The 10,209-nt window shown below is 34.3% G+C and overlaps 1 protein-coding gene across 1 annotated transcript; it reads left to right on the top strand.

The window, feature by feature from the left end:
* Positions 1-604: 604 nt before the first annotated feature.
* LOC117338638 lies at positions 605-6,166 on the top strand. Its single transcript, XM_033899995.1, has 3 exons — positions 605-2,704; positions 3,575-3,851; positions 4,585-6,166. Exons 1-3 carry the CDS (start codon positions 623-625, stop codon positions 5,901-5,903), a joined length of 3,678 nt encoding a protein of 1,225 aa, XP_033755886.1. The 5' UTR covers positions 605-622; the 3' UTR covers positions 5,904-6,166.
* Positions 6,167-10,209: the final 4,043 nt, after the last annotated feature.

Genomic DNA, 10,209 nt, shown 5'->3' with positions numbered 1-10,209 from the left:
GATCTTGATGACTATTATCAAAATATGGAAATGTTGGGTGTAGACCTTCCTGCGTCCAGAATTAAAGACCAGTGTTGCGAAGGACCTGAAATCAAAGAGAATTCCACAAATACTGAAAATGAACTGGCAAATTCTGATACAGAAAAAAACACAAGGGTTGTAAAAGGATTCTGAGAATTCTTCAAGAGCAGAAGATGAGACAATTTCAAAGGCTGTCGAATCAACATTGGTTTCTGTTGGTAATGAGAAGTTCAATCTTGTACAGACTGGTACAGATAAAAACGCAATAATTGAAAAGGACACGGCAGAAAATGTAACAATTTCAAAAGCTACCGAATCACCTGAGGGCAAAGAGGCTACAGTGGTTTCCCTTAGTAACAAGGCGTCCAGTCCTGTACAGGCTGCTACACCAGACCATTTACCCTGTAATGAGGCTTCATCTTTTAGTGATACCAGTGATGCATTCATAGGAGTTCATCAAGGTAACCCACTTACTAGGATTGCTACTGTTCTTTCCCAAAATCTCAACAAAACATCTAAGGATAAAGTTGGTAAAAATGTTGAAAGGTTATCCCGGAACATTTCTTGCGCAATTCAGAAGATGAAATGTTCCTCTGAAACCATGACTTTTGCATCTGTTGAAAGTACACAGGATCATGAAAGTTCAATCTCGGATCCAATTTCTTATAACAGTACAAATTATCAGGTGACAGTGAACCTGCCAACACTATGTAGCAAAGATAATTCTTCGACAGGTAAGGCGGGTTGTCGGACACAAACCTTGGAGAAGAAAGAGCTACCTTCCCTTTGGCAGGATTCAAAGTCTTGCAGCGAAATTCGCCAAGAAAAGCTTACATCAAACCAAGAGAAACAACTTCTTAAGGAATCAGCTGATTTTTTAGGGGAGGACTTCAATGCATTTAGTCGAAGATCACAGAGGAAAAGAGGGGTTCCAAAAAAGCTAGAGAATTACTTAAGTGAATGTGGGGATGTATCTGAAGCCATTCAAACACCTGTAAACAAGCGGAAAAAACAGAAAACAAAGAGTGATGTAGAGGTTGGTAACAGAACATTTGATAGTACTTACAATGATTCTAGTTGGAATAGGGTGTATCAAGATGATGTTGTTGTAGAAGGTGAAAATCCATCCACCAATTTAGAAATTGAAGCAAGATATCAAAAAAAGACTAATGAAAATTGTTCACATAAGGAGGACCATGATATTGGAATTGATGATGATCGCCTGTTAAAGTCAACCCTTCCATGCACTAGGAGTATGTTAAAAAGATTGACAAGTAATCTTGTTCCTAGATCAACTCAAAAGAGAACCAGACTAAGATCCCAGGAGACACAATTAACCAGTAGTGATATTGGTGTGAACACTGATCTTTCTGACGACACTGACACCTTGGACAACTGTGATAATAACAGTACTGATATACCTATGTACTCGGTGACTCTTGAAGAAAACAGTAACCTACCAACCAAGGGTAATATGGGTGACTCCATATCTGATAGGACCACAGACCTGGTAACTCCAGCGAGAAACAGAGGTCCAGTGACCCAGAACTGCACTGTTTGCATTACTCGGGAGGATACCATCATGGAGGGCCAATCTTTGACCAGTGGAGATATGATAACTTGGACAGAAAATCTGGAAAGTTCAAAGGTATCAAACACAGGTGATCATGAAGAAACACCTGTCTTAACTACATGTGAAGTAAGAAGTTATAATGTTCACAACATAAAAAGAAACAAAAGGAAGTCAAAGAAATCTTTTGAGAAAAGTGTATCTTTTTCCCAAGGTCCTGCAAAGAAAAAGAAAGGCCGTCCACTTAAAAATCTTCGTTCAGTACCAAAGAAAGCAACTTTAATGGGCACTGAAGCCAATAATGTGTCTGGACATTTTGGGGGAAAGAATGCAGAAAGTGTGGAGGAGCATGAATCTGCCATCACCACAGAGTTAGAATCAGCCCATTCTCCATTGCCAGAAAAGCCAAAGAAAAACAACAATGAGAAAAGGGAAATTACTTTATTATCTAAAGGCAAATCAAAGAAAAGAAAAATAGAAAGGATGGAAAAATCAGATTTACCTGGCTTTGATGTGAAGGAGAATTCATTAGCTGTTGCAGAAGTAGATACCAACCAAAGTGTGAAAAAGAAATCCAAAAACAAGAACATTGTTGGTAAGCGAGAGCCTGGTGGTGATCCTACAAGACCAAAAAGTAAGAAAAAGAAATCCCATGGGAAAAAGAACTCAAAAGAGAAAACGGATGATGGAAGCCTGTCTAAAGAACATTCTTCTGCCAATTCACTGGAAAAATGTCATTTGAAGCAGAATTATGATGGAAAGGATACATCTAGTAAAAAGAAATATACATTAAAAAATGACAATGACACTGATCTAAAGAAAAAGAACAATTCAAAAGGGGGGAAAAAAGCTTTGGGTAAAATTTCAAATTCCCAATCCAACAATTTTACAAAGCAGATTCACAATATAGCTGCTAAGAATAAGAGAAGAATTCTTGATGACTATGCTAAATTTCGTATTATCACCAACCCAAGTCAAGGAGCAGAACTCATGTCCAACAGACCAGTTGATTGTCGTTTCTGCAAGGAAACCTTTGCATTTTCTACCTTGAAGGTGCATGAGAAGGAGCACCAATTCAAATGCATTCGTTGCTGCTTATTCTTTAGCACAAAGGTAAGATTTTGATAATTCTTCAGTAAAGAGTATCTGTTATCACGACAAAAAGGTATTAAATTTGATACCGTGGGTACATTTCATGCAAACCTGTCTATTACAACCCACCTATGGTATTAATTAATGTCTTTGTGTTCATAACCTTTCAATTATGACCGCCCAATGGTATGAATGTCTCCTATTTCTTAACCTATCCATTATGACACACAATGGCATGGATATCTTGTGTATTCCTAACCTGTCAATTGTGATCGCTTATATTCTGTTCATTTTGACCATGATGATAGTATAGATCCAGACTATCTGGTAGCAACCGGTGTATTGTACAATCTTAATTTTCTAAACCAAATGACATAAGGATTGATCAAAATATATAGCCAGTTTATACAGCATACAGGCCGGTGTCCTGTTTTGGGTTATCAGATATTTCTATGCATAGAAAGGAAAATTTTCCTATTTTCTTTTTGTTTGTTTGTTTATGGCCATTATCCTTCTACAGACAATTGATTTTAAAATACTTTTGAAAAAATTTTGGATCAGAATATATAAGTCTTTGATAGATGTATAAACACAAATAACAGAAAAACAATACTGGTTTCCAGAATAGACAGGGTTTGAATTGGACATGTAACAATGGGTAATGAAGGGTACATAATTTGACCACTACAGTCTAACATAGATCTTGAATTGTAATATCGATATCCTATGTCTACTTAATGGTAAAATATTTCAAAGGACTACCTAATATTCCATAATTTAATATTTCAAGAACTTATTTCATAATTAACTTGCTTTTCACTTCTATGTTACATTTAAACACTGCATAAAACTATATCAACTGCTTTATTAAATCCCATGTTTTCAATACAGAAGGAAAAGAGTGAACATGTCATCAAAGAACACAAGAACAGTGAAAAGCCTAAGAAGACTTCTCAGGTATCCAAGCTGCGTGAACTGTTCCACTGTATGTTATGTGAAAAATCCTTCGTCACCATCAAGGTGTTCCAGCGTCATCTACAAACCAGCATACATGGCTATAATCGTCATATACAGAACAGATGTTTGAATATGATCGGAAGTCATTTTCACCAGCCCAGTCAGACCAAACATGGCACCCTATACGCCATTGACAATGGGGAGGAGGAAGGTACCACTTCTATATCATGTTATCTACCATAACCTAAAGTATTATTCATTGTCATTTTCAAGATCTAAAGAAAAGGGGGAATGGTGTATTGTCTGTGCCTGCTGGTATATAAAGTGGTCACTATAGACAGGTGGTCAAATTAATATCATTTGAAATTAGATTGAGTTCCATGTGAAACAGACAGTTTTCATTAACAAACCAAATGTTTTTAGCTAGGTCACCTGAGGTGAAGTCTTGAGTGACCTAGCAATTCTAATCACATTTCTCAGTAAATATATTACATTTTCTACATACAATAACGTATTCTCAATAACTAAGAGGCCCGGTGTATGGTATTGGGTCAGTAGCATGCATGGATGTAATGCTGCATGAGATTGTTCAAATGAATGGCATTGACCTACTTTCAAGGTCACATTGATTAAAGTTGTTAAAATTAAAAAAAAAAACTTCTCAGTAACCAAGAGGCCTGAGGTCATCCTATAGGGCCAGTAGCACATTTGGATGCAGATAACCTGATTTAAACAACTTCTCAAAAACTAAGATGTCTTCTCAATAACCAAGAGGCTTGGGGTCATGACATTTGTCAATAAGCATACTGGGATGAATGATAAAAGTTTGTTCAAATGAACAAACCTTGATCTACTTTCAATGTCACATGTTGAAATTTAAATATCATGATATGAACAATACATTATTTTCGGTATGTTTTTATCCTCGATCAATATTTTTCTAGGTGAACAGCTCCTTCAACAACAAAACACATGGTGTAGGGCAGAGGACAAATCACTGAAGATGTGGACACTTCCAGAAAATCTCATATCTATTGAGGAGCTAGAGAAACAGTTTATCAAGGCTGTGGAGTCGGATAAAAATGTCATACATTACTACTACCGTGAGCCGGAATTGTTAGAGGTCATCAAAAAGCAGGAAATTCTCTTGCAGAACGTTTCTGCTTCATCCGACGAAGAGAGACAAAGTGAAGAACCATATGCTGTAGTGACCAATTTCTCCATGATGAAGTTTCTCACTGCTTGTACACAGGGTTCTGATTATGTCGCTCGACAGGAAGCTGGCAGCATCCAATGCATGCACAACAATCCAGCAGATTGCAGTACCAGTTACACTGATCCAGCAGGTGGCAGCACCAATTATACTGATCCAGCAGGTGGCAGCACCAATTATACTGATTCAGCAGTGGCTAGTGCTAGCTCTACACAAACTTTTTCTGCAGAAAGCAGATCTCATTCCCTTCCTGATTGTGAATCAGCAGGTTATTCAGAGATGAAAACTATGTCACATTGTGACACAAACCAAACGAATACATATAGCGAGGAAATCGCAGCACAAGTATTAGTGCCAGACAGATTAGGAAATTCTGTCGCTCATAATAACTTGTCTTTGGTGCCAATCCAGAGTAATTTGGATAACAGTTATCAGCTGTCAGATGAAGGGAATCTACCATGTCAGCTGATGAGGAACAGTTCCAGGATTCTGTCTACAAGTGGCAGTGATCATTCCGATATGGACCAGGATCAGGGCCAGATGGGTTGGCTTAGTCGGGCCATTGAAGATATTGAGGCTGATCCTTACTATCGGGTCCATGATTTCCTGGACAGCCAATCTGACATGTATAATGTCTCTGGCTTTAATGAGCTCTCCACCTCAAAAAACTCTCCAGTCTTGCGTTATACAAGTACTCCATCCACATCTACAAGATGCACAGTTGCTACAGATACCAGAAGTTTCACGGATTTGGATAGTGGACAGCAGATCCAAGTTTGTAATAATACTTGTCCAGAGACTCCTGGTCATTGTGGAAATGGTACCCGAGATATTTTCCCAGTTGAATGCCTTGATAGTTGTCGGTCCAAGGAGAGTAGTACTCATGTGTTAGGACCATTAAACAGTTATTCTTCTTCACGAGAGTCACAATTCAATTGTAAAGATGATGATGATGATCCAGAATCACAAGAACTTATCAAACTTAAGTATGCTCAAATCCTCTGTGATATTCGAAACGATGTCCTGGGGACAAGATCTGGTCAGGAATAAAGATTGGGACAAGAATGTCAATGTGATACCTTACCATGAATGAAAATTGACATGATAGGGACACTGTTACCTCATCTGAAATGAGGACTCAAATCACAGGGACATTTGATATCATCCTTTGAATGTTGTTTGACATCACAGGGGCTATATATAAGTTATAGTAATTGTTGTGATTATAATTGTTGTCAAAATTTATCTTTATAATACTTTAGAAGAAAAGACAATTTGTTGTACTTATGAAAACTTTAAAAATATTTGGGATATAAATCATATATATACAATTGTATATATAAATGTATTATATATTTTCAGTTTTTCTGTCAATACATTTTGTAATGCTTAACTTTGATTAAGTGATCATTTCATACATCATTTGTGTATTTGGTGTTGTGCCAAAATGAATCTATGCCAATACATTGTATATGTATCTTCTAGACTTAAATGACAGCAGGAAGCTGAAATATGTTTATAAAATGTGTGTGATGATGTTGTAAAAATATATTAGAAGTTGTAAAAGGTTTTTGCTATAGATCTTTATCAATACCAATACTGAATTTTTAAATGTATAAAAGATGTGTTAGATTCATCTCCTATCATCTAAAATTAGGTATTTTCTGTACATGTATTAAGATTAAACCACAAATTTATATACATGTATATAAGTTGGTAGATGAAACTTATACTTATTATTGAAATTTTTATAAAAATCAAAATTTAAAGTTTATATCATTGAAGGTCAAGCAAATTACTATCAACTTTAAATTTGATAATGTATGAAAATAGTTTTACAACCAAGATAAATGTAGTTATCTATTTGTCGACACAATGATGTGCATATTTGTCCTGAAGTGCAGTGCAAATTATGCACATCTTAAATGTTGACAACAGAATAATTTATTTTTGTATGAAACACGCATTTTCATTGGCTGAAATAATTTTGTTATACCTCCATAACAAAATTTTTGACGTTGCAAAATGTAACGTCATTTTTGATTGGCTGATGACGTTGCGTAATAATTTATCACAGAAAAGAGTTCGCCAAAGAAAGTGAAATATCTTGGTGTGTATAAGACGAAATTAAATTATAAGAATTAACATTAATTATTTTTTCTGTTATACAGTCATAACATAAAAAACTGGAGTGTACTCTTTTCATAAACCGCTTTGCGGTTTATTTAGAGTACACTCCAGTTTTTTCTGTTATGACTGTATAACAGAAAAAATAATTGATGTTAATCCTTAAATAACCTTTGATATCAAAGGGTTATTATGTACCATAGTTTACTTTATTGTTTAAAACTTTTGGTGTTATCCAGTTTTCTAGAACACCTTTAGTAACTGTATTAGGTTTAGTAATTTTAGATTAATTCTATACACCATTTTTTTTATTTTTTTTGCGTGGGGGGGGGTTAAAAGATCTTTTCGAATTTTAATTGACTCCCAGGTGATTTCCTGTTTACAATTGTTAAGTTTTAACTTCTTTTTTCTTTTTTTATTCTTTAAAATTAAGAATCATTACCATGTACAGTTTTGACCTCACAGCAATGCCAATCCGTAAATTAAAAGAAGCTTGTAGGTATCTCTACAGATTATATATATCTGAAATTGTCATTTCTCCATTTCTCCATTGCTGATTTTGATGATGGATGACCATTATCTCTTAAAACCTTAAGTCTTCTACAGTTTTAGCTGGATATTTATGTTGTATCTATGAAAGTTATAAAATTGATTTAGCTAAAGGGGTTACTATTTCAATGTACATGTACTGTATGTATAGAATTGTAAAGAATTATTTCATTGTATATGTACTGTATGTATAGAATTGTATAGAATTATTTCATTGTACATATACATTACTCTAGGTATATAATTGTATAGAATTGGTTCATTGTACATGTACCGTATGTATAGAATTGTATAGAATTATTTCATTGTACATGTACCGTATGTATATAATTGTATAGAATTATTTCATTGTACATGTACCGTATGTATAGAAATGTACATGTACCGTATGTATAGAATTGTATAGAATTATTTCAATGTATATGTACTGTAAATGAACCAAATTTTTTTTAATCTATGCAAATTGTACTGAAGTGTTTTGAACATAATTTACCAAAAAATATTTTGAATATTTATTTTAAGATTCCAGTGATAGGTTGGAAGACTTGTACCGTATTCAGCCTAATAAGCGCACCTACACCTATAAATGCACCCCCATCTTTTTTCAGGAAAAGAGGATGGATGTGTTGAAACATATCAAAAGTTCCTTCTCACTGATCTGTGATATAATTTGTCTTTTAACCAAAGGATGGATATACCTTGGTATGTAAAGGGGGAAAAAAATTATTTCTTCTTTCACAATTTCCCATGGAAACTTTTTCCTGGCACAATGCGCTTATTAGGTCTAAAACGCTAATCAATTTTAGTAACTAAATATGTACCTACATCTTGTTTTTGTTAAGAATATTGAAGAATTGGCTATTTTATTGTTATATCTAGCTGGTTTTAAAAAATAACCATTTCACCAGAGTTGGTGCAAGACCAAGGATTAGAATAAAGAAATTCTAACTTCAAATTTAGCAGTGTGTCGTTATTTTTTATACAGATTGTAAAATGTCAGAAGAGGAACCATTGTTTTATACATTGCTGAAAGTTGTTTCATTTAATGATAACAGAATAATGATATCAAACTGACCACTGTAATCCCATTAAATTATTGAAGTTTTTCCTGATGAGCCACCAGACAAATCTCAAAATCTACCATGATTCTAATAAGCACAAATAAGGACTAAAGGCATCCTTGAAATTCTGTCTCACATGAAAAAAGTATCCCTGCAAGGTGAAGAGGCAACTTATTGAGAAAACATAATTTGACATCAAAATTGAGAACAAAGGTGTCTTATCCCCATGGGACCAAGTTGGTGTTTCTGAATGCCAAGGGCAAAGTCACTTATTATTTAGGATTTTTTATTTATTTTTTTGGCCATCCATGCCATTTTTAAATGGATCAAACTTCATAAATTGGTCAAGTATGAGAATACTTAGAATGAGTTGGGTGTTTCAGGGGGCCAAGGTCACCATGCACATTTGAAATTCAAATGTTTTTAGATCTGAGGTAGCACACCACAGTAAGACAGCCTGGCCATGGGCAATTTTTTTGTTAAGCAAATAACTCCTGTATTATGATATGTATAAAAAATGAAAAAATAAATGTACACTATAATTGGTATATCCAGTATGAAGTAGTACATACAGGCTTCACATTTATTAAAACAAAAGTCAATAAATTGGTTCCGGATTTTAAATATCCGGATCTTCCGAACGTGTGTTTACACAGGAAATTTAGTTTCGCCTACAGCGCAAAATGGAAGCCCACAGAAAAGGTAAGATAGCGGAAAAACTTAATTTACAACATATGTCCAAACAAGATTAATTCTGTCTTTGGGATAGAGATATTTAATTTTAAATAGGTTTCAGAAAAAAAATTGTGTAGAGAATTGTGCCATTTTGGGTCAAATATCATAATATTTTGCAATTTTTGAGAATTTTTTAAGCTGTTACCATGGTATTCACAGCTCTAAAAATCACAGAAAATATCAGTTTACTTATCCTTCAGAGCTCTATTAAAATTGCAAATGTTGTACAGATTTCAAATATATATACTTTATTAGAGGTTATATGTAAGGTTAACTGGCAATGTTTACATATCTAAAGCGTGTGCCATATTTTTCAGAATTTGGCATTTTTACTGTACACTGCTACCTTATAAGGGCTGAAAAATGTAATTTTTTGGAAATTGTGCTTAATTATGCTTGATTAAGCTTCATTTTAGTTCATTATTGCTGAAAAATGCATAAAAACAATTTAAAACTTGTTTATTATCTGGCTTGTCATATTAGAGGAATCAAGGGAGGTAACTCGCATATTTACCCTTTTTAAGGGTGGGTTAATTAAGCATAATGTTAATGAGTCAGTGTAAATTGAAAAGATATTCTATGTTTTATAACAAACCCAAAATAACTTATTGGGTATCTAACAAACCATATAGACTGAATTCTGGTTTGTTTTACCTGATTTATTACCCCGTATCCATGGAAACTATTACAGTAAGTGTTATTTTTTGAAATATTTGGTGAAACCATTATTTTCAATTTATTTATACATTGGTAAGCATGTAATTTCAATTGATGGAGTGTACGGTTGATACAATATTGTCAATTATTGTCACTTCCTTCGGTAAAGCAGAAAAAATAGCATTTTCCGCATAAAATGGGATCAGCGGACACTTTCATATGATCAT

This window comes from Pecten maximus, chromosome 11 (genome assembly GCF_902652985.1).
Source record: "Pecten maximus chromosome 11, xPecMax1.1, whole genome shotgun sequence".
Taxonomy (NCBI): Eukaryota; Metazoa; Mollusca; class Bivalvia; order Pectinida; family Pectinidae; genus Pecten; species Pecten maximus.
This window is presented reverse-complemented; position numbering and strand designations above follow the sequence as displayed.